The sequence below is a fragment of the Magnolia sinica genome, chromosome 7 (assembly GCF_029962835.1).
Source record: "Magnolia sinica isolate HGM2019 chromosome 7, MsV1, whole genome shotgun sequence".
Taxonomy (NCBI): domain Eukaryota; kingdom Viridiplantae; phylum Streptophyta; class Magnoliopsida; order Magnoliales; family Magnoliaceae; genus Magnolia; species Magnolia sinica.
The window spans coordinates 8,903,034-8,929,328 of record NC_080579.1 but is presented as its reverse complement, the minus strand read 5'-3'; the positions used below and the strand labels follow the sequence as shown (position 1 = coordinate 8,929,328).

The 26,295-nt window shown below is 39.2% G+C and overlaps 1 protein-coding gene across 1 annotated transcript; it reads left to right on the top strand.

Moving 5' to 3' along the window:
* Positions 1-10,839: 10,839 nt before the first annotated feature.
* On the top strand, positions 10,840-24,143 carry LOC131251005 (10 kDa chaperonin, mitochondrial-like). Its single transcript, XM_058251440.1, has 3 exons — positions 10,840-10,992; positions 16,003-16,142; positions 23,817-24,143. The coding sequence occupies exons 1-3, from the start codon at positions 10,888-10,890 to the stop codon at positions 23,863-23,865; spliced, it is 294 nt and encodes a 97-aa protein (XP_058107423.1). The 5' UTR covers positions 10,840-10,887; the 3' UTR covers positions 23,866-24,143.
* The last annotated feature ends 2,152 nt before the right edge of the window (positions 24,144-26,295 follow it).

Below are 26,295 nucleotides of genomic sequence, written 5' to 3'. Positions count from 1 at the left end.
AGCATGCAAAATCGATGCTATCGCGGCACTCCTACTCAGACATCTGATACAGATCATGGCCGCAGTGGGAGTGGGAGTGGGAGTAGCACCAAAAAACGACAACGCCCACCTCGACCATCTGATGTATTTGGCGTTTCTCTGAGGTCTGTTACAGACGCTATGCGCGACTTTGGGATGGGAAATGAGGTCAACCGAACTAGTAAAGTTCTGGATGTCCTCGAAGAGGTGCAGGACCTAACAAACTCTGAGTTTATTGAAGTTAGTCAGCTCTTAAGCAGTGATGAGAACATGGCATCCTTCTTTGTTAGCCTACGCCCTAAGCGCCACGTGGATTGGTTAAAACAAACCCTCCGAAGAAGTTTGGTGATGGTGCTAGTGGTTCCGTTTAATGGGCTTCGTCCGATGATGATACAGTTTATGCTTCTGGAATTGTAATAAATAATATTTTTCCCTTTCTTTTTTCGGCTTGGTTGTGTGGATTCCTTTTTTGGTTTCGGATTGGTTTGATCCTGGTAGGTTTACATTTTGTGGATGACATTAAACTGCTTACAATCGATAACTATAATACTTTCATATCATCATATCAAGTAGACATTCATGATATTAGCCAAAATCTTAAATTCAAAATTTTGGCACATGTAAGATCTAATACAGGTCTTCAACGAGGGACCAAGGTACGTGTTAAGATGGGTTTCCATGCAATGCAATAGCCCCACCGAGGCAGGTGCAAATAAGAAATTCATCTCACTTCTCTTTCTTCAATATCAGATATAGACATTTGTATCTACATATATCTTATTGTATCTGTTATCTTCATTTCACTATGCGATCTCCTGAATTGATTGAGTGTTATTTGTTTCTGTAGATGAAGAAAGAAAAATATTGTGTTGTTTTAGTTGGTCGTCGTGCAGGGATTTATCTATCCTGGGAAGAGGCCCAATTGGAAGTAGAAAGATACAGCGGTAGTAGGTTCCGGGCCTTCAAGAACTGGAGAGAAGCTGCAGCTTATAGGGAGAGTTATCATTCTGGCACTATTGCTCAGGCAAGTATAGTATCGCCGCACATCGAGGCACCTGCATTCCATTCCAGCGATGGGCTCGCCTCCCGGAGGACTTCATGGTCGTTGACCGAACAGATGACCCGAACAGTGGTTTCTCGAGCGATTTCAACGGATGATGCTGACGTGTCAAGGGGCGAAACGTTAGCTGCATTGCTAACAGGTATTGTAGTTGTGTTTTTTATTTTGTATATTGTCAACAAACTTTAGTCACTTGATTTCCCTAGTAAACAATTATCGTACTGGACTTAAGCATACCATCATGCTATGTTACATGGAATGCAATTCCTACTTTACCACATTTATTTCATATACTTATCTTACTTGATGCAGTTCATCCATTTTCGACTTCAGTTTCAGGGCTCTATACTAAAAAATGACAAGGATATACATCTCAGGTGGACTACACCACCAAAAAAAACTGCCAAAAATGGATATTCACCATTAAAATCATCTAAATCCCCACAGTACTGTTCACATGACATCTAATATGTTGATTAGTACATATAACAGATGCAGGTGAAGGGAAAAAATAAAGATCAACTATATCCAAATCTTTTATGGGCCCACAGAGTTTTTAATGCATAAAACTCATTAAAATATGTTTCATGTAACGTGGTCCATCTGAGATTTGGATTAGGCCAATTTTTTTACTGTAGTGGTATAAAATGAACTAAAAAAAACGTATGGACAGTATGGATGAAACACATACATCTTTGTGGGTCCCACACAGCACCGACCACCGGCTAGGGGGGCTGGTTTGAGAGGGGTAGCCAAGCCATTTTGAATAAGTCAAATCTGTACTGTTAATACCGATAAAGGTAGATATGCATGGGACGACTTGCAAGAATGCCTCACCGTGTAATGCTCAATCCCATGTGCATCCAAACGGCATCACATTACTCGTCCAAGATGCCCGTGAGTATCCAAACTGGCCTGCGATTTTGGTCCCAATCCCATGGGACATCCGACCGTCCACTGGCACCACCATCATTACCTTGAAACCGATCCCATCCCTCCTAATCGCATGGGATTGGTCCGGCCAGACACACCCTAAGGTCTATTTGGGCGATGGGATTAGAAGGGATTAGGTGGGATGGGATTCAAAAAACATAATTATTACCCACGGCAGGGATGGTCCCCTGTTGCCATGGGATAAAATTAATGCCGTGCTTTGTTGATAATATGGTGGTACATTGGATGGATATACCCACTATCATTTGAAATCACTGAGAATAACATATGTGTTATATCTAAATTGTTCATTTGCTTTGAAACCTCATTTTATGACATGGGCCTAAAAATGAGGTAGATCCAAAACTTATGTGGCCCCAAAGAAGTTTTCAACGGTAAGTATTTAATCTCTATTGCTTTCTATGGTGGGTCCACTTGAGCTTTAGATTTACCTGATTTTTTTGCCCATGCTCTAAAATAATCTATATATATGGGTGGACGGTGTGGATATAGCCCACACATCATGGTGGGACCTACATAACTTTCCAAACATTGAGTGAAATTAGAACGTGACCCAATGCAATTCCATTAAATGTAATTCCAAGCTTTTCCATTCTTCCCAAACATGGAATGGAATTGGCACAGGACCAGATGAATTCCATCCCACCTAATCCCTTCTAATCCGGTTGAAATGGATATACGAACGATCCAGATTCAATGAATCAACATCGATTGAGCGATGTTCGGGATCGCTCAACGCAATTTGTTATGAGGGGATAGGTAGAGTGTACACGAGTCCAGTCAAGCTTGGCATAGCTCTGTTCGGCTCGGCTAGCATCTAAAGTTGGCTAGCATTTGTTCAGCTCGGCTAGCATCTAAAGTTGGCTCGGTCTATGAGCTTATCTCGCCAAGTCAGCTCGGTTTGCTCAGCAGCTTGGGCCAATTCAAGTTGAATTCAATTTGAGTTGAATTTGAGCCTATGTGGTATTTTCTCAATTACATATAATGCATTTTTGATTTCTTAAAAAATGCAAAACAGTAACAAAATTTTTATAAGTATTTCATCAAATGCCTGAAGCGTAGCATCGAGATCAAATACCTGGCGAACAATATCAAAATCAAACACCCGGCATATTCATTCCTTCTTCGCCAACACTTCGCTGAGTTATTTCATCAAATACTCGGCGAGCAACATCCACATCAAAATAACTGAGTCACCAAACTAATTCGATCTGAGTTGGTTTAAGTTGAGGTTCAATCCGAGTCGAGATAGAGCGAACTTGAACTCGGCTTGAAATTTTTTTGAGCTCCAAAAATCAGCTAAACTTGATCCGAATTCAATTTCGAGCCGAGGTAAGTCGGGCTTTTCTGAATCAAATTGAGCGAGCTCACCGAGCTAACTCGGCGGCTCGTGTACAGCTCTGGACCCTGATGGGTCCTATAAATTGGACGCTTAAATTTAAGCCAATAAAGGGACACGTGTAAAAATTCTAAGTGCATGAGAAAGAACCTAAATTCTACTATACAATAAATGGAAAATAGTTAAAAGGGTTTCTGTCATCATAATTTATGCCAGGAGAGTGATCCAGGCCACCCATCAGGTGGGGCAAACTGTAAACATACTCTACCCAAAAAATCAAGACGATCCACTCATTAGGTGGGCCACTAATGTACATTGAATATATACATTGCTCTCCTGGATTGGATTTTTCTCATATCGTAGCCCACCTGTAGTTCTCTGGAAGGATTTTTTATTTTTGGTATAGGCATGTTCAAGGTGGGCCCACCTGATGAATGTCAAATACATTTGATATATTAGTTAAGAGGGAAATGACCAGCTACGCTGTATCATGAGTAATGATGCAGCACCATTTACCTCCCAACATGTCACATGTGTAGAATATCTGATCCGTTGAAAATATGGCCGAACCTAATATAACTATGAATATCAAACCGATCTACTAATTGATGGGTCAAACCGCTACATTGAGTCATATTATTCAGTGTCCGTTGATTTTGATGTTGTTTCCAGATTGATGGTTGGATCGATATGATTTTGAACCAGGTACCAGCAAGGTGTACCCCATCATTTTGACGGCTAGGATATTCTCCTAATATGAAATGTTGGCTGAAAAAAACAGCTGTATCGTAACTTATGATCCAGCGGCTGTATCTGATCAATTCTCTAATTATGACGTCACAATAGAATGAGAGAAAGAGAAGGACAACATAAAAAGAGATTATTCCATGCTCGGTCCACCGAATCGTACATTGCTGTTCGGTTCTTCGTTGTTACAAGCAAGGACCACCGCTGATTCAAACCGTTGATAATATGGGCTCCACTTTCCATGATCTAGACCATTAATAATGTGGGGCCCACTGTCGATGGTACATGAAAGGTCATTCCAGTTCAACCGATAAAAAGTTAAAGATTCTACAGCTGGGATCTTCAGAACTAGGAGCTTTTCCGTGATGAACCATCCATGGTGAGGGCCATCACATCAACGGTCTGGATCACTGAACCATGGACTCCATTTGCACAAACTTAGAGCCTAAAAAATGTACAATATCTGATCATTGTAGTAGGGCTAAGTGGGTGTGGGCGGGCTTGGGCCCATTGCAAATTCAAGCTCACAACATATGGGCTTGAGATGGGCCTTAGAGGTAATGCCTGAAGTACATGAGTCCAATCGAGTTTAGCTTGGCACAGCTCCCCTCAGCTTATAGCTAACCCAGCGAACTACTCTCGGACTGGCTCTCGAGCCTGGCTGGCCAGCTCAGCTTGGTTCAATCAGCAACTCGGGATAGTTTAAGCCGTGTTCAAGCCTCTGTGATATTTTTTCGCAAGCACATAAATCGCACTTTCAATTTCTCAATGAATGCAAAATAATAACAATACTTTATAAGTATTTCATCAAACACTCGGTGAGCATTATCAAAATAAAAATAGGAGGAAAATGTATACACTCAAAACATAGTGATTTATTTGGTATGCATTCCTTCCTCACCACCCGCCAATCATGCGGAGAATATATGCACCTGAAATAACACTTTGTTGAGTCATTTCATCAAACACCTGGTGAGCAGCTTCAATGTTAAAATATCCAAGTCACTAAGCCAACAAATTTCTGAGCTCCAAAAAGCAGCTCAACTTGGTTTGAAAATCCAATTTTGAGCCAAGATGGGTAGAGCTTTTCCGAGTTGAGTCGAGCGAGTAGACCCAGCTAACTCAACTCATGTACAGCTCATTAATTTGGCGTGGCGACCCATGGTTCAGTTATCCAAACCGTTCTTATTGTGGGCCCCACTTTGGACGGAGCATCCAGAAAAAATCCCTCAGACTGGAAGAAATGGAGCATCCAAACCGTTCTTATTGTGGACCCCATTCGGCCAAATATTTTACATGTAGCATGGGACATCCAATAGTGGGGCCCATCGTATCGTTGGTCTGGAGCATCGAATAATGGGCCCCACTGGTACAAGCTGAAAGCCCAAATGGTTGTGGAACCTTTCAGCTGGACCATTCCCCAGGGCCCATCCCTGGCATGAGATATGATTTAAGATGCTGCCAGAGTACTATAAGGGCACATGAACGGTCCAATTAACCGATCTTGATTCTGGACCATTCACTATGTCCATCTTGGATGATCTAACCATGTAATCAATATCTTGAAAAAGTGGGCGGCTGAGATTCTCCATGTAGTATGTCCACTTGACATTTTGAATCATCCATTTGTTGGGGTTTCTTTTGATTAAATGATCATAAGCATCCCATCCATGGCCAGGAAAATGGACGGACGTAAAGGTAAAATAAATAATAAATAAAAACAAAAAGGCCATATGATCACGTGGAAAGGATCATCCAATTAAGGTGATTTTTGCTTGTGGGCCAGGTTATAGGCCAGACTAATTACGGACGGTTTAGATCAATTGTATTGTGCGCACAAACACAGAAATGAGCCGTTTGGATGAGAGTAATTTTAGGGTTATTTCATGAGCTTGTAAATAGAAGTAAATGAAAAATGAAATGAGAGGTAAATGAATTGAGATGAAATGCATTTGAAATCAAAATATTTAGTTTAGATAAGAGTAAATGAGAGGAATTTGAATGTATTTGAATTTTTTAATATTTTCACATTAATATATATATATACACACACACACTTTAACTTAGTCTATATATTTGATATATTTAATAGAAGGATTATAATAAGTCCATTGAAATATATACTTTAGCTAAAATAAGGAATTTAGAGTTTCAGGTAAGCCACAAACTTGCCAATTTTTTAACCATCAATTAATGGTCATCATTTGGACAGTTTGGATTATTCTTTGGGCATAAATTTAGCGATGTAGCCTATATTTGCTTTGTTTTGGAGTATTATTAAGTGACATGTGCATAGTGACATTTTTACGTGACTCTTAAATGGAACTAAAAAAGCATTTCATCCCATTTACTTTTCGAGATGATTTCATTTACATTTACATGTACATTTACTTATAATTCTAGGGGTGCACATCGAACTGGTAGAACCGTGCAACCGGACCAGAACTGTTGGATCAGTCCGGTTCTAAATAGCACCGGTTCCGGTTCCGGTTCCAAATTTTCAAGAACCGTTGGATACGGATCAGTTCTGGTTTAGGGTCCTGTAAAACCAAACTGAACCGTGAACCGAATTGTTGATCCGAATCGTGAATTCGAATCGTGGATCCAATTTGTTGATCCAAATATGAGTTTAAAACCTTTTTTTTTTTTTTTGAAAAAACAAAAAATAAAAACCCTAATCTCTCTCGCCCCTACCCTGCCCTCTCTCTCGCCGACTGCAATGCTGCCCCTGCCCCTGCCTCTACCCTCTCTCAATGCTTTCAAGGGCGAAGAAATGGTACGTTCCAATTGTAACCCCTTAACATGCTCATCTCTGCTCAAACGCCTTTATACTACTCATACAGATAGTATCATAGAACGATTGATTCTGTTACCCGTTTCCATTGTTGTTGTTGCTGTTGTTGGTATTGGTGTTGTTATTATTTTCCTCGTAATTTTTGTTGTTGTTGTTGTGAGGCTGAGGAATGCTTGTATGCAGCGAGCGCTGTATAGATATTCTATGCACTACCCTCCTGGTGTAGATCGGAACTGTTATTCTGGTGGGCCATCATGTGGATAGGCCGTTTCCCCAAAATCAAGGGGATTGGACGGTTTTAGCCATCCAAAAATCGACCTGCAAATGGAACTCTTAGAACAGTGCTCTACATGGAACAGTTGGAAACTTAGTACAACTGGACGGTCAGAGTTGTCCAATAACTGCTACCTTTGTGAAATATCCGATCCACACCGCAGGCCACCAGATCAACGGTCCCGATCACTACATGTCTTGCCTTGCATATTCCTTACATCAAGTCCACATGTTCGAGATCCGAGCTTTCCCTCACGTGGGGCAAACTAATGAGATAATCAGTCTGCTTCACTTCCCAGGTGGGCTACTATGTGCAAAGCAAAATAGATGGTTATAACGAATTTTCATAGCCGTCCATTTGTTCTATAACTGTGGCCCACCTGAGCATTGAAATGACTTGATTTTAGGCAATAAGATCTAAACAATATAGTTCATTTGATTGGAAGAGAGCGAAAAGCCTAGAACCGTGGAACCGTTCCGGAACCGAACCGTTTTTCACAGTCCGGTTCCGATTCGGTTCCAGGGTACTAACGGTCAGGTTCCGGTTCTGAAAATAGTAGAACCGTTGGGAACAGTTCGGTTTCGGTTTCACCCCAGAACTAGATAGAACCGACCCGTGTGCACCCCTACATAATTCCACTCATTTACCTCCATTTACTTCCATCCAAATTACTTCGAGTAGATGACAGTAAATGGGAGGAATTGTGGGTGATTTGAGATAAAAAGCCCCGAGTTGTTGCAACACATGCAGTTGGATGGGATTTTGAGAGTCTGGTTGAGTTTGATAGATGATATGCAAACTGTTATAAAATTATTGAGAAAATGCATGTGTGGAGTTTAAAATTTTCAACCTGAATGTCCAAAAGCAACTTTTATTTAATTATCTAAATATTAGAATACTGGAAATTCATTTGAAGGTTAAATTGTCCAATGGTCTTATTAAAAAAAAATATTCAAGAACGTGAGATTAGCAATATTAGATTAGCAGTATTAATACATGCCATGTATACCATTTTTAACTGCTTGCATATTAAGCCTCATACTCAGCTGGAGTATCGACCTTTTTTATAAGGGGTCAAGTTGACCTCAGCGCAGCCCAAATTTAAGAAGAGTGGCCCAAGGCCAGACCCAACCCAATCTACTCAACTTAAGGTATTGAATACACTAAATTCAAGTTTTGTACATTAACACCTGCAATTAATAAGCTCTCATATAAAATAAAACATTTAACCATCAAATATTATATTTAGAGTAACACATATAACAACTAGAATAATACTAACAAAATAAGATCCGTATTCACTACTCAGATAAGTAAATTAAAAATAAAAGAATGATAGTAGATGTCACACATACAATCCTATGGATCTTAAACCGATTCAAACGGACTCGGTGAACTTGTCCCCGGATATAGCAATCCCATGGATCTTAAACCGATCCACTAACACCACCATCATTACCTTAAAATCCATCCCATCCCTCCTAATCCCATGGGATCTGTTTGGGACCTGGGATTGTAAATCAACTTTAATCCAAAAGTAGCTATGAATGATATATTTAGGGGGGTTTGAATTTAATTACTAAATCAACTTTAATATAACTAATTAGTGAGATATGTAATTTTTGACACAATGATTATAATAAGTCTGCTCAAATATATGCTTTGCTTGAAAATGATGAAATTTCAAGTCACGAATGATTTGGCAAAAGGGATGGACAGCGCAGATATATAATACATGCATCAACGTGGGCCCCACAGTGTTGGGTGGGGCCGGATGGGCTGCACCTAATTTGCTCCCCATGATATTGATTAGGATGACTGAGCCGTGGGCCCCACTCCTATAAACTATGAACTGAACAAAATGGTATGGGACAAACTCTCTCTATGTTGCAACTGGGTCAGGCCTAGGTGGGCCAATCATCTCCAGCTCAAATACAATAGGTAAGTATCCACACCATCCCAGTCTAGCTTGCGATCTAAGCAATTGAGCCATGACTCTGGTTTCTTGACTCAGTGACTCATCTCAACTCAGTCAAGTTTGAGTCGAGTCATGACTCACAAAGCAAGGGTAAATCTAGAGTTGTACACGAGTCAACCTAGTTGAGCTCGGCTCAGCTCAACTAGGCCAGCAAGCTACCCTAGCTTGAACTCGGCTTCGCTCGGTCATTGAACTTGATTGGCTAGCCCAATTCGACTCAATTAGCAACTCAGGTTAGCCTGAGTCAAGCTCGAACAAGCTTGAGCTTAATCTTTCGAGTCAAGTTTGAGTTCAAACTCGGGCCTACAAGCTAAGTTTAAGTTTTGATTTTACCAATTTAAAGATATATAATATATATAATATAATATATAAAAATATTTATATTAAGTGAACTTGATCCGAATCGAATTGATTTGAACTTAGTCAAGTTCAGGTTAAGTTCTGGGCCAAGTCCAGTCAAGCTTGGTCTATCTTGGACTTGACTCAAAAAAATTTCAAGCTAAAAAAATTAGCTTAACTCGGCTGAGTCGTGCTTTTTCTGAGTCACATCGAGTGAGTTAACTGAGTTGACTCGATTCATATACAACACTAAATAAATCAGCCTGGCTTGCCCGAGTCAAAAGTGACTTGTGTGGACCCACACCAGTACCAATTCCAAGTCGACTCAGGTAAATGGACGGTCCATGGCCCATGATCGGTCTTGGATGGGTTTAGACATCAAAATCTAAGGCATCCAGTCTGGCCTACTTGATTGTGCGCCCCTCAGATTCGTCCAAACATCGGCCCAAAACACTGAGCCCAGCCCAGTTACAACCCTACACATTTCTACTCTCAGACCTCGATCCAAAAAGAGAAATGATCACGTACAACGGCTGTCCTATGAGTTATGATACAGCCATTTCCCGGCCAGCATATCACATGCGCAGAAGATCCAATCCGTTAGGAATGTGGGCCACACCATGATGATGATCTAATATAAAAATAGGCTGAAATACTAATCTGACTGAGACACAACATAAAAAAAATGGACCGCCAACTGTACGACTCGGTGTACCAGATCACTTATTTACAGCCAATGGTATGACTAATGTACTTGTGTGGTCCACCCAATGAATGGATCAAATTGATTCTATTTGTAGGATACAATCATGGCATGGCCCACATTTTGTACGGATTGGATATTCTACACGTGACGTTTTTGCAATAAAAAATGGCTGTGTCATAACTTATGATGAAGACGCTGTATCTGATCATTTCTGATAAGAAAATCTGGCTCTTTGAGTTATGGATCTGGGCATTTTTTACAAGTGGGGTTATGGTTCATTGATCCAGACCGTTGATCTTATAAGACCCACATCAGATGGTGGATGAACCAGATTGTGTCTAGATTTAGAACAATCCTATCCGTCAAATACTTAGGCCCTTTCTATGGACGGTCATTGAATTTTTTCTTAACTTCGGGCCACTTATCAAAAGGTAGATCCTCAATGTGGGAGATTTTTGAAGGAATGCTCATCCACAGTACGGACATAATAAACGGTCTGGATGACCGGAATATGGGCCCTGACTGTACACAACGGCGGCAGATGAGTACAAGCCAGGGGCACTATCGTCAATTTACTACCCGCATAAACCCATCTAAAACCCTATCTAGCTGAAACCAAAATACAGAGGCAAGAAAAGAGGGTTTTTCCAGAGGGTTTTTCGTCTCTCTCTCACTCTCATGGCGAAGCGCTTGATTCCTTCCCTCAATCGTGTTTTGATCGAAAAAATCGTCCCTCCATCGAAAACCAATGCAGGAATCTTACTCCCCGAGAAGACCAACAAGGTAAAAATCCCCATCTCTCTCTCTCTCTCTCTCTCTCTCTCTCTCTCTCTCTCTCTCTCTCTCTCTTCAGTATAAAAAAAAAAAAAAAAACCAGCTCCCATTTCATCCCTCTCTCTCTTTTCATAATACAGTCTCATTCAGGCTATATTTTCCTCTATTGGGTATTGTTTTATTTCGTAAACTCTCATCTGTTTTATTTTCTATTTTCTGATGGCTTGCTAGAATATCTGATGAAAATTCTGTCTGCAACTCTTCTTTTTTACTTTTATTTTCTGTATGATCGTATTAAGTGATGTTTTCGCCTCCTGGTTATTATTTTAATATGAAAAATGTTATATCTGATTGAAATCTATCTGCAACTCGTTCCTTTTATCTGTCTGATCTTACTTGAATAGCTCCATATGCTTCTTGGTATCGTTTTAGTTGGAAAATTCTCATCTGGGTTTGTTTTATTTTCGTTTTTTGATTGCATGGTAGAGTATCACATGAACATCTGTCTGCAAGTTATTTTTAGCCTGACGTTAATCGATTATAGAAATGCTAGGACAGTTTGCAGCACGTGTGCTAATGTGGCTCATGAGTGCGATATCCATTCCATTCATTGGGTAGTACATGCCATGAACTTTCCACAGCCCAGGAATCAGGCCAGTCCACTCATATGGTGGGCCACTCTTGTATGAGAGAAAAAAAAAAGAACGGTTAGAGAAAAGATGACTAACGGTTGATTCTCAGTGTACACATATGGCCTACCTGAAGAATGGGCCTTCATTATTTTTTGGCGATGACATGTTCATGGTGACACCAGCTGATTAGTGGACCGGATCCATTTATCTACACGTGTCATGATCTGCACCTTCAATCACTCCTTGCGCAGATCACCCCTGCATTTATGATTCAGTTTAATAGCCGCCTATGTTTGGGTTTTCCAATGATGAAGAGGGATTCCATAAGGCTGTTGATCACAGAACTGAACTGATACTCAAACGAGGGTGAGTTCTCATACTTCATGTTCTGTTTGATAGTCTTCTGGAGTTTATTATATATAGGAATATCCTGGAAGCCCAAATTCAGATTTCCCGAATCCAAATCCAGTGAAATGGCCCTTCACCATCAGCTACAAGGGGCCCAATATGGAAAGGATTGTAATCCTAACTAATTGGCTGGTTATCCTTTTATCCATAGGCGTAATAGCTGCATTTACCAATACAGTTACTGGTTAATGCTTCTTGTTATTGTTTTAATCAGAAAATCTCACCTTGGTTCTTGTTATTTACTTTTTGGGATTGACTTGGTGGAATATCTGATGAAAAATAATCTCACCAGATGTCCTTATCCGAAGGAAAGATATAGCAATTATTCATTCCAAAGCTTGGATTTTCTTGTTCTGATCTTGTTCAAACACTAATTTTTCTGCGTCTAGATGTTGTTTTAATTTGAAAAATCTGATCTCATTTTGCAGTATCTCTCCTTCTCTATTCAAAGGATAGAACATATGATAAAATCACCTCATCAAACCTTACCTGCAAAAAATGGCTCACGTTCTTGCTGCAACTTGTTTTCTTCTGCATTGTCTTGTTCAGTCAATGATTTATCTGCTTATGGTTGTTTAATTTGAAAATATCACATGGGTTGCAGTATTTTATTTTTTCTTGGTCAATTTGATGAAATTTCTGATGAGAATAATCTCATCAGACCTTATCTGAAGGGCTCTTTCTCTGAAACTTGTTTTTTCTCCTGTCTGATCTTATGCACTTTGATGTTTTATGCTTCTGGGTGTTTTTGTTTTTTTTTTTGTTTTTGAAAAAAAAAAATCTCATCTAGGTTTAGGATTGCCCCTTTTTATTCATTCTGGGATATCCAACACAAATCACATCAGACACCTTTATATTAAGAATAGGCTTGTTTTCTATGTAATTAGTTTTTTCCCCTCAAATTTCTAATTAATAGATACTAGTTATGGTTTTGGATTTAAAATCTAATAGAGTTTTGAATAGTTTCTGTTTTATTTATTAGAATTGGTGAAATAAGTGAGAAATAAGTGAGAAATGGGGATATTTTTACGGGTAGAAAAAAGTATTTTTAACAAAAGTTGAATTACAAGAGAACTGTAGCACTCAAGAGGCAGAAACTTGGTGACAATGAGAGACCCTCTCATCAGTCTATCTCTATTAGAGTGTTGTAACAAACTTCTGAAAATTTTTAATGACATATGCGAATCTAATGTTTCAAATATCAACCATATCAACCGATATATTCTACGATATATCTTGTATCCCACCTTTGTGATACGAAACACGCATATAGTGCTGATATATCCCACATGTTCGATCTGGTGAACATTTTCAAATTTCGATTCCTTTTTTTTTTTTTTTTTGTGGAAATTATGTTAAATCAGTGTTGAATGGTTACAAATTCATTGGTTCTTCATGTTCTACATAAAAATTCATGGAGTTGGAGCTTTGATTTCGATATCAGTTAGTTCATTTCTTTGTGTTTTTTTTTTTTTCGAAAATTTCCTTCAACCAACTGTCAACTGAAACTAAATTTGAAGTATTTAGGAGTATTTGATGGAATGACAATCACATACACTCTAATTTTGAAATTTGAGTGTAGATAGACTGATTTGGGAAAAATTGGGAAAATTTCCTCAATATCTCCCAAATTGCTTGCAATGTTGCATTCCAAACATGAAATCAATCATGTATGAGGGCTGATCTACTGATTTGTTAAGTCCTTGTCAATTTTTGGAAAATAAAAATCATTTTTAATTAAAAAATAGAAGTATTTAGGAGTGTTTGATGAAATGATCATCACATACATTCTAAATGTTATGCATTCAATTCTAATGTAGTTGCATTAGTTCAATCAGACAATACATAGCTTAGGACTCTATACAAAAGAAACCTATTATGTGCACTTCTTTTTTGAGATGTTATAATTTAAAAGTGTGTATTAAGGTTTTTTTTAACAATCCCTGAAGTTTCATTGAAAAATTTTACCATGTTCCCAATGTTTTCCCATGTTTCCCAAAAAATGCGATATATTATCCGATACAAATGATATATCCCATGCGATAACCGATACATATTTGTATCCCAAGAGGATGCGATACATAATGTGATACCGATATTTTGAACACCGCATGAATCCAAATGTCCCTTCACCATTAAAGAGGCCCACTTCATGGAATTTGAAGAATCCCCTTCACAAATCAATGACCAATGAAGGATAAATAAGATGAAAACCTTGAAGATGCACTCTAACCTTCGCTTCATTACAATCTCTAAAGCTCGACAAACCAGAGAAAGCTATGTCTATGTATAAAGAGACTCCTCCCAACTTACTCATCTTCACAAAATCTTATTCCAGTTCCGCCCCTGCTTTAAGTCTGACCCTTTTGGAGAACCAACCTTACAATATATATCTTTTCCTAAATTCGTGCGTGGGTTGTCGAATTCATTAATAGCCTTCCAATTGTCTCGCCCTCTCCTTCTCTCTCTGTCCCCAAAATCCTCCTTATCATTTTTGCCTTTTTTGCTAGCTATCACTTTCTGTGAATTGCTATGTATCATGTGTAAGTGCCTGGAATGAATTCATGCACTTCTTTTTCAAGGGTAAATTACTAAAACCCACTCGCTTCCACTCTTCATGTCCAAAACCTACCTGAGAATCGGGTATTACCAAAACCAATCCGGCTTTTTGAGAAACTCTGCTGGGTAGCAATGCCTCAGCCTTTCACTAGCCCAAGTAAAGGAGGGTTGCTGAAGTGGGCTGCTGGTCATCAAACCTTGCCAAGAAAATCATGTAAATTACTAAATTCCCTTCTCAAATGATTGGTGAACATGATTTGTAAGCATAGCTGGTACGGGGCTATGATGATGATTAAGGTAATGTGTTTTTTTTTTGGATCGGTGAGGATGATAAAACAATTTTATTGATACTTGCTAAAATTTGTTGTTGCCATTAAAAGTAACCAACGTGGCTTACATTTAGCACCGTTTAGTTCAATGGCTTATATTATTCTCTACTAAAGGTAGTGGCTGGAGGGTAAAATCAAAAAATTTAAAAAAAAAAAAAAAAGGGACAAGAAGTGGATTTTGACAATCGTGCTGAAAAGAAGGCACAATTTTGTAAATGGCCTATCCTCTACTAGATTTTGAGCATCAAAGTGATAGTAGTTTTTGGTAAACAACCTGCTTTTGGTGGACAGGATCTCCAAAAAATTTTCAAATTGGATGTTAGAAGAACGGAAAGAAGTATGTTAGTTGCAATATATTTTAGGCAAGATCACATGCATACATTGAGGCTAAATCTCATTTTCCTTTGCTAATGTGTAAGCAAACTAAAAGCCTTGCCAAACAGGGGATATGTAGGGCCATATGTCATACTCCATTTCTCCATTTCACTCTTGCATTTTCTCCACCCCCCGTATTTTGAACAAAGTTCCATTCATCATCCTCATCATCTTATAAGCCTTTCTCCGCAAATTTGGGTTGGCTTCAATGCTAGATCGGGAAGTGTTAGGATTGGCTGCCCACCAGACGCCAACCTTCCTATTTTGCTCAGGCCCTTAGAACTGGCCATGGCAAGGCCTCACGTTCAGTAAACTTCCACTATGAAAAATAAATTAGTAGATTTTGCATTCTGGCTAATATTCTAAACATCGACATATTCATTGAATAAAAAATATAAAGAACAGGTACATTTTGGTATCTCAGCTAGATGGGGGGTATTAAATATAAGGATAGGAAAAACAATTTTTTGTTTTCTTATTTTGATTCGCTTTGGCTGCTGCTTTAATTGGGTGCTTATTGTTATTTTTTAACTTAAATATTTTCTAGTTTGAAATGGTTTTCGGAAGTTTTGGTGTAATTTATCTTCTTTTCTTCTTCTTCTTCTTCTTTTTTTTTTTTGGCATTGACCTATTCTCTTTGGCTTGCACTGATTCTCCCAATTGTTTTATTTATTAGTTTTTTTTTATTTGGTTTCAATATTTTTTGTGTTTGTCAGCTGAACTCTGGGAAAGTGGTAGCTGTTGGTCCTGGTGCTCGTGACAGAGATGGGAAGCTTATTCCTGTTAGCTTGAAGGAAGGAGAAACTGTACTTTTACCTGAATATGGAGGGACTGAAGTAAAATTGGGTGACAAAGAGTATGTTGTTCATTTCTGTAGTTCTTTTAGTAGATGGTTGACATTGGTATTGAGTTCTTATGTTGATATGCATGTCCTTCTCATCTAGCACGCATACTATCAGCTGGAAATTTAGTATATTTGATAAAATGCCCCGTGACAGTTGTAACATCTTTTTTGAATGATAACTGAAGTTTATTGAAAAAAGCCAAATAAGAATGACTCTAGGGAATGGACACCCAGAGGTAATGACCATTGGAGTGTAAGATGAAATGCGCTCTGTTGGGAACTGCTCTTGGGGACGAAGAACCACTAAGAGCCATCTAGAAAGATTTAAACAACAAGCTTCCTGACCTTTCAGATTTCCACACCCATCCAATCCTTTCATCTGGAAATGGCTTCTATCTCTGCAGAAGATCATGCAAACATGTCATATCTTCAATCTTTTCCTTGCGTAAATTCCTGCAATGGCCACCCACAACACCTAGACTGCCCAAAATTTAGTAACCCTGAGAGATATAATAGTCACTCTCATATAAGCTGCCTGAACCAACCATGCATTCTCTCAAAAGTGGATCCTGGAACCATTTTCAATAACGAAAATAATTTATTTTCTGAGGCGTTCCTCTACTTTGGAGAATATTAAATGGATTGAAAGCGCAAGAGAGAAAAAATGGCATATAGAGAGAACTCATGAATTGAATATTCAAGAAAACATCATAGGATGGATGGGTTGAGGATGAAATCTTGAGTGTGGAGGTCAGTATTTTCCAAGTACGAACAGAACCATCATGCGTGAGCATGCAACCTATGGCTACCTCATGATTTTGGACTTGTACAACAATTATGTCAAAGGGTGACTCTTCTTCATGATACTAGCTGAGTTGAAGGATGTTTAACAAATAACATTTAACACTAGGGTGGACAAGTTTTCACCTAGGGCCTATTTGGAATAGTGGAAACTAAAAACTAGATGAGAGAAGGAAGATGTTATACCCGAGGAAAAGTATATAGGGAAATTGTGGAAAAGGATATTCAAATAACCTGTTTGGTTTAGCATACGTGATCTCAATGGAAATGTGGAATGGTCAACGGTCAAAAAGTGAGAGTTGACTCTAAAAAGGATGGAAATCTCATTTCTTAGGGCCTGTTTGGAATGTGCGGTTAAATGGTTTTTTTTTTTTTTTTGAGAGAGATGAGATTAAATGCTATTGAATCTCATTAGGTCGAATTGACACCATTATTACACAATGATTATATGTTTGGAAATACCATGGTATTTTAACCGTCCAATCCCACATTTGGGATTAAATTCTTCCTTTTGGGAAAACAATGTATGAAGTGAAACTTGTGTTTGGTGGACCATAGAATTGTAATCAATGAACCAAATTTCACAACTGATGCTGGTCACTTGCGTGCATATGCAACTCGATTATCACGTGTAAAGGGTGTATGTAGATGGATAGTATGGATAAAACACACGCATTAACATGGCCACATAGATGTAGTGGATTTCAAAATCCATTAGAAATCCCTTTGTATCTCTTGTTGGAACTGGATGATATGGTACCTGAATTAATCCAATCCTTCCCATCGTTTCCAAACGCCGGATGGAATTTACATTGTACCAAATGCAATTCCATACCACCTAATCCCATGATCCAAACAGGCCCATAGGTTTTAGAGAAGAAAAAGAAATGGTCCTTTTCTGAGGAAAAGTAGAAAGGAAAATTGATTTGCATACTGGGGAAATCATTATATATGAGGAAGAATTGATTTCCTTTTCCATGGTTGAGTCCTGCTTTTTGTCAATCCAAACAACCCCTTTAGGGATTGGATATGGGATTCGATTAGCTGATGGGATAATCTCTCTCTCTCTCTCTCTCTCTCTCTCTCTCTCTCTCTCTCTACGCTCAGGGTTTCAATTTGTACAGGTGGGATTGATAGTGTCATGATCCAAACTCTTGATATGGTGGCACGCATTGCCTATGTATGAAAAGTCCATATTGGAAGATTGTAGAAAACCTCCAGTCTTTCTTTGATTGAATGTGGACCATTGCTATTGTTCTTTCATGAGCATCTATTTGTTGGCCACCGATTGAAGGGTTAGGAATCTTTCATTGGCCATCCAATGTGGGGCAATCATATCGTTGACCACTAAACCATGGGCCACACTTGCACAGGCTAAAAGCCCAAAGTGTTTCAAAACGTCTGGGCAAATTGTGAGACCTATACCCTAATTAACCTTCCATACGCTTGATTTTTGGTGCCAGTCAGCCTTGGAATGGACCGGATTGGCGAGTTCCGATTAGTTACCACGTTTTAGTTTCATAATGACCTGAGATTTATACCTTAGCGACCAGGCGAACATGGTGATTCGATTCTAACGCCACATAGCATGCCCCATTTCGACGGCCAGATCGAAATATGTCCCATTATAATCAACGGATGGCAAGCATCATCATGTGTGCACACGTGACGTGGGGCCCATGTGATATAAAATATCTGGAATAGTAAAACGTCGCTTTTAAATCTAAAATGAACGCGTTTACGCCTCGACCCATACTGAGCCATCCATCTCCCACATTTTCTCGCCCCTCTTTTCATCAACGGCCATACCATCCTTGCCCATATAACCCTCTCTCATCCATCTCACCACCACTTCTGTATGAAAGAAACCAACATGAGAAAAGAAAGAAAGAATATAGAGAAAGAAAAGATAGAGTTGAATGAGAAATTAAAGGAGGTTATAGAGAAGGAGAGGCGATCTCAACCATTCGTATACACCCCGTCTCTAATTCAACCGTTGAAGTGAATGCACGGGTCATTTACCCATTGTCTTGATGTTAGGCCCATTAAATGGACTCCATCTTGATATATATGTTAATATCTATGCCATTTTTCCATTTTGCCATAAGTTGGGATCCACCTGTCCACACAACCCAGTGTGGCCGACGTGTGGTCTACCTTGATGTGCGTATGATTCGTATATATGGGCCCTATAGTGGCGGAAGCTCATTCGATGGCCGAAATTCCTTGTTTTCTTCTCTCTCCATTTCTCTTTTTCTTTGGTTGATATCCAAACTTCATTAGGGCCACCATGAGCTGGCCAACCTCATGGACGGAGTAGATTGCTCATGTAGACCCCACTTATGTATTTACAAAAACAAAAACAAAATAGGTAGTCAGTGTCAAGGTCGCTACATGTAGAGAGGTTGTCTACATCAACAAGGTGAGTGAGGTTCTTTACTTGTAGATCCACCTTGAAGCATGCGATTAATCCATGCGGTGCATCCTTTTTGTCACATTATTTTAGGGTGGGGGTCTAAAGATGAGGTAAATCCAAATTACAGGTGGGCTACACCACAGAAAATCGTGGGGTTGAATACCACCATTGAACTTAGCATTTATTGCCACCCAACCTGTAATTAATGTTATGTAGGAGAAAACACAAACAACATGTTGTCCACTTATGGGACCTACCTTCAGGTTCGTGTTAAATCAAGACCGTTTATCTATTATGCCATATCATGTTAGGGCTACGACCCAAATTTCAAGCGGAGCCTGATCATAAGTGAGCCACATTGCAAGGAACAATGGTGACAACAATGACCACCGTTAAAACCTCCCTGTCTTGCCATATAGGAACCTCTCGTCACTTGCATGGGACAAGACAAATGCAGTTTGATTCAAAATTTCGGTGGGTTGCACATGTGGTGCGCACCTTGATGTATGCATTTAATCCTCATAGCCCATCTGTTTTTCCATATTATTTTAGGGTGTGTGCCTCAAGTTGAGGTAGATACAATCTGAGGTGGGCGAGGATGGTATGGCCGCCGTTGAAAAGAGGGGCGAGAAAATGTGGGAGGAGAATGACTTAGTATGGGTTAAGGTGTAAATGCGTTGATTTCTAGGTTTGAAAGCGACATTTTACTATTTAAGATATTTTATACTAAGTTGGCCCCACATCATATGTGCGCACATGTATGATGCGTGTCATCCGTTGATTCTAATAGGACATCTTTCGATCTGGCCGTCGAAATGGGGCATGCCGCGTAGGATTGGAATCACCACGTTTGTGCGTTCGCTAAGGTATAGATCTCAGGTCATTATGAAACTAAAATAGAGCAATTGATCGGAACTTGCCAATCCGATCCATTATAATGGTGCGTGTGGGGTTGGTTGCCCTAATACACCCAATTCACATATTCTCCAATCCTCGTATCTCTCTCCTTCCCCCCTTCTCCATCTCTTATCTCTTTTATGTTCCTTTCATCTTGTACCTAGAATCTTCACTCCTTGCACATGTATCTCCATTAGAACATAGGTTGAAAGGACACTCAAGTATACTAGTAGTTGCCCACTAAGAGTGGCAGGGAAGCCGCTGATACATGTTTACCAAACACCACTCACATGCCAATGTGATGCCTGTTCCTACAAAATTATTATGCATTACCCAACCCCTATAATTTGGATGCCAAACACCTAGTATGAATAAAATTTAGAAAATTCATAAAAATGCAATTAAAAAAAAAAAAAAGAAGCAAATGAAGGTTTATTCGGTGTACTCTTTTTTACTTTTAACCAACCCCTAGGATTTTATTTGTTATCCCATTATTTTCTTCTCTTCTTTCACCAAACATAAGCCAGAAATATTTTGTTTTTTGGTTGTTGATGAATACTTGAATAACATCAAATTTTACTCGAGAAATTAGAATGGATACTTGACACTTAGAGGCAATCTTAAAGAAAATGCCAACCCAATGCAAGCAATACGTGCATAAGGCCCAGAACCTATGATTTTAATTCCAAATAGAGATCAACGTCTTTATCAATTCCCACTTGCACTAAAACTAAAAAAGGGATTTCTAGAAGCCATGAAGAATTGCAAATGGTTTCCCATCATTACCCCAAAAATAGATCAAGCTTAATAAAGCATTTAAATACTTGTCAATGTGAAATATGACCTTTCCTTTACCTTATTCTTGATTTGCTTATTGTCTATCCAACATGTCGTATTCTTGGGCCTGTTTGGAATGGGGGATTAGGTGGTATGGAATTGCATTTGGTCCAATGTAAATTCCATCCAGCATTTGGAAATGATGGGAAGAATTGGATTAATCCAGGTATCATATCATTCAGTCCTAGTAGGAGATACAGTAGGATTTCTGGTGGATTTCAAAATTCACTACATCTGTAGGCCCCAGTTGATGCATGTGTTTTATCTATGCGTTCATCCATATACACCGTTTATATGTGACAATCGAGTTGCATATGCATACAGGTAACTAGCATCAGTTGTGAAATCTGGTATGTCGATTATCATTCCATGGTCCACCAAACATTGGTTTCACTTAATACAATATTTTCGCCAAAAGAAGAATTTGATCCCAAATGTGGGATTGGATGGTCAAAATACCATTGTATTTCTAGACATATAGTCATTGTGCAATAATGGTGTTAATTCCACCTAATGCAATTCAATACCATTTAATCCCGCATTCCAAACAGGCCCTTAGAAGGGACTCAGCAATCTTAGTCAAACTGCCTTCATTGTCTTGAATAAACGAAATTACTCTCGGATTTGATGTACATGACAATTTAATCCAATGATCGAAGTGCCTATATATAAGGCAAGTAGCAAATGGATACCTACAAGGGAAACCTGTTCCTCCTTGCAGATACCTACTTTTCTGGGTTCCTATTTCCTGCATTTATTTTATACATGATTCAACTACTATATATAATGCGAGTAGCAAACGGACAGTTTTGCCCAGCAATTAGTTTTTGGGGAGTCCTACCTTTCTTATGTGATAGGACGTTAGAAGGGATTTCCAATATAGGTTATGGGTATCTGGGGAATTTTGATTGTGTGCAGTTAGCAAGGGATGGCTTGGATTTTCTCCATGCCGTGTGGAGTGGTGCAGATTTCAGGGCATAGGTTTTTTTTTTTCTCTTTCTTGTGAGTCGCCTCCACCCTTTCTCCCCGTTCCTTGCATGCATTCCACACCCACCATCTCCTATGAGTAGCCCCCATGTAGCTGTACCTGTGCCATACCCACTAGTATATATATATAAAATAACAAAAGAAAAAGTTACAAAATGAGAAGTTTCCTCCATTTCTCAGTCTGGTAGCCATGGCCTAGATAAGGCGATTCTTTACACTACATGATGGGATGTGTAGGTTCTTTACTTCTTTTGCTCGACATGGGCTGCCCATAAAGGTTTTGCTTGTTTTGCTCAGGCTGCATTTGGATACATGAGAATTGTACTGAGAGCATTCATTTAATCAACAGGAGATGATGAAAACTGTAACATGTTTTGTAGAATTTTCATAATAGGGAGGTAGCCAAAAAATTGCAGCTACCTTTCTTTCAAATCCTACTTTGAAGTTACACAATTGGAACTTGGAGTCCATACCCACTCATATGGGGTACTCAGGAAGAGATTTGCAGTTTGGTTGTTAGCATTTCATCAGACTAGTAATTGCAGTTCAGTTGGATAGTGCATGTCCAGATTCATCCTTGATGATTGTTTTCCATATGGGTTTTTTCGCAGTTAGCTCATGTTGGTTCCTCAGGAAGAAATTTGCATTTTGGTTATTTCTACTTAAGGGGTGTTTGATTTTCTATTTACTGCTGTTAATAGAGGTAAATAAATAATCATTATTTACCATTTGAATTACAGCCAGCCGCAGTTGGTACATTGACGTTTGATTGACTTGATGCTAATACTGAGGAACCTCTAAATTCTGTGGGACCCGCTGTGATGTATGTGCCTGATCCACGCCGTCCATAGAGTGTAACAGCTCATTTTATGGCATGGGCCAAAAATTGAGGCAGATCCAAAGCGCAAGTGGATCACGCAACAAGAAACAGGGGGAGTTAAATGCCTACCACTGAACACCTTGGGGGTCACAGAAGTTTTGGATCAAGCTGATATTTGTGTTTTCCCTTCATCCATGTCTGGGTGACCATATGAACAAGTTGGATCACAGAAACACATCAGTTTGGGACCCGCAGAAGGTTTCACCTTTCAATGGTGGATGTCACCATCCACCTGTTTCCTGTGGTGTGGTCCACTAGAGCTTATAATCTGCCTCATTTTTGGGATCATGCCCTAAAATGAACTGGTAAAATGGATGGGCAGCGCAGATCAAACACATACATCACAGTGGGACATGGATTTCTCATGCATTCTCATCTGTTTTTCAAAAAGGCAATATCAAATATCGCGGTGTAAATTCACTCTTCCAAACAGCAGCAGGGGGGTTATCATTATCTATCACCATTTAGGGTGGTAGATAAATAAATAAAAACACCCTCTTATCATACTAGTAATTGCAATTCAGTTGGATAGCACATCCAAATGCATTCTCAAGGATTATTTTCCACATGGGCTTTGTGGCAGTTTGCTCATTTGGGGGTGGTTAGGAGGAAATTTGCAGTTTGGCTATTTCCACTTTATCAGACTAGTAATTGCAATTCAGTTCGATAGTGCATCCAAACGTATCCTTAATGATTGTTTTCCATATGGGTTTTGCAGCAGTTAGCTCATGTGCCGCCCCTTCTCAAAAGCCAACCCCAGATTGTTGGGAGAGGCTAGATGATGAAAATAATGACTAAACAGGCTTGAATCTATTTAACATTCTTTTCTTCTTTTCCTCTTTTTTTTTTTTTTTTTGGAAAATTTCAGGTATCACCTATACAGAGATGATGATATATTGGGAACACTACTAGAGTGATTTGTCGTGGCTCTGTTCATCAATGCCCAAAATGTATTGGCTATGATTTTCTCTTGCTACTTTTCATTGAACTAGAAATTCAGTTCTCATGGTAGTAGTATGTAGACTTTTTCTCATGTAAGAGTTGAATGTTGGTTGTCATTTGCTGCAGCCGATCCATTCGGTTGTGTTATTCGGCCTTCAAAAACTATTGCTGGAATTGACAGGCATCATCTGCCATTATCAGATAAAAACAGCAGTTTTGACCATCAATGAGAAACTCAGTCTTATTATAGGTTTATGGAGTGATTACACTAGTATTTTGTTTCTATTTGTATGTTTCTTCTCTTGGTTTGCAGTATTGCTAGTTCTAGAACTTGGTTAACTCAAAAGGAACTCGGCCGAGTCAATTCAACTCTCTAGGATATGAGCAGAGTTACAACAAAACTCACTTGTCAAGGTGACTCGACTAGCTTACTGATCCGGCTTTTGATCTATACAGCTATTTTTTGCTACAACTAAAACTTAAAAATATCTATGTGAATATTTAATTTAATTATTAGATGTCGAGTCGAGTCAATTGAAGACTCGGTTGAATCTTCAAGTTAGACGTGAGTTTTTGAATAATGGTATTCCTTAGCAGTGGCCCACTAAATCAGCTATCCTTTTTGACTGTTTCACTGTTATTGATTTTTGTTAAAAGGATTGGATTGGAGGTAGGATACAATGCTTGCAGGTTTCAAATTTGTAAGAGTGGGGCCCATGGTTTATCCAATCCATTGATATGATGTCCACTGTGGATGGTAAGTGACTGAGCCATCCATTGTGGCGTTTTTCACTATCTTGATCTGAATCCTTTTTTGGCTTTCTTTCCAGGCTTTGTTACAGGTTTTCACTCGCTAAGAGCTTTTTGAGAAAATTTCTTGTTTAAATTTCAAATTTTGGTAAAGCTTATGGTGCAGATGTGGGACCCATGTGTTTGTATATATATCACATCCAACCCGTCCATCACGTGTCAGCTAATCCCCTAGGACCCAAAAATCAGCTCAATACAGAACTCAGGTGGGCCACATCATGGAGAACAAGGTGGGCTCACCTTGGTTACAAAACCACCTAAATTTTTTGGCCCCATCCTTCATCCAGTCTAGATGAAGGGTCTGAAAGACCTGGATTCCATATACACAGCACGGTGGGCCCCTCACACAAATCAAGGATGAGCGTCCCCTCCCAGCTTGTTGCCCCTACAGAATTTTGGTTCAGTTTTATTTTTGGCACCAGGAGTATTTTGGACTTGTGCATCTGATGGACGGCTTGGATTTTGTGAACAGATTATGCGGGCACTATCTCTGCCCAACAAGTGAACCCAGCTCCTTGTTTGATAATTTAAAGAAAAGCCAAAAAGAATGAAAAATTCCTGCCGTTTTTTACTTGGTGAGCTTGAGCTTGAGCTTGGTTTGGTCCAAATATCCAAGCCAAGCTTAGTTGATGTATATCATCCAAGCTGTCCATCCGGTTTTACATGTCATTTTAGGACATGATTTAAAATTGAATCACATCCAAAGCTCAAGTGAACCAAACTACAGGAAATAACGTGCATTAATGTGTATATATATTATGTATTATCCAGATCATGTATATGCATTATCTACACTGTCCATCCTTTTTTACATATCATATTAGGACATGATTTCAAAATTGAATTATATCCAAAGCTCAAGTGGATCAAACTGAGCTTTGAGCTGAGCAAGCCTGGTTTGTTTTTTTCAAACAAGGTTGACTCTGAAGCTTGGTTTGATTTGATCTTTTATTCAAATCAATCCGAGCCGGGCGTTTTCAAACCACCAATCACGAGCTGGCTTGGTTTGTGTCCAGATCTTAACTGCTCACATGACATGGTTACTTGACTTAAAACTCAGAGTCAACTCGACTTAGGACTCAACTGAGTTGACCCAACTAGACAATCGACAAGGGAATTAGCTTTGCTAACTTGACTCGATCTGAATTCCTCATCATGTCAACCATTTATTTTTTTTATCTTCCCTGTTGAAAAGAAGCTTACAAATTTGAAAATCACAACTATCAATAATCCAGCACCATGAGGCCGGATCCACTACAAATCAATGTGAGGCCCACGCTGATGTTTTCATGAAATCCAATCCATCAATCTTTCGAGTATTGGACGAACCTGATTCATCTCGACAACAAGTCAAAATTTTCGGGTTTTTGAATTGAACCATGAATGGATTGGATTGTCCCCAACTATCACAGATTGGAAGAAGCTGGCCATCGACATTGGCCCTTCTTTTAGTTGAACTAGGACAGCTGCTATAACTCTTCTTAACCGTTTATTTGCAGATGTTGGGTAGAGAACTCACATCAACGTATGCTTTAGATGGTAGGATGGAGTGCAGCAGCAATAGGAGGCTTTTCAGCTGGACCCACTTTCGAGAT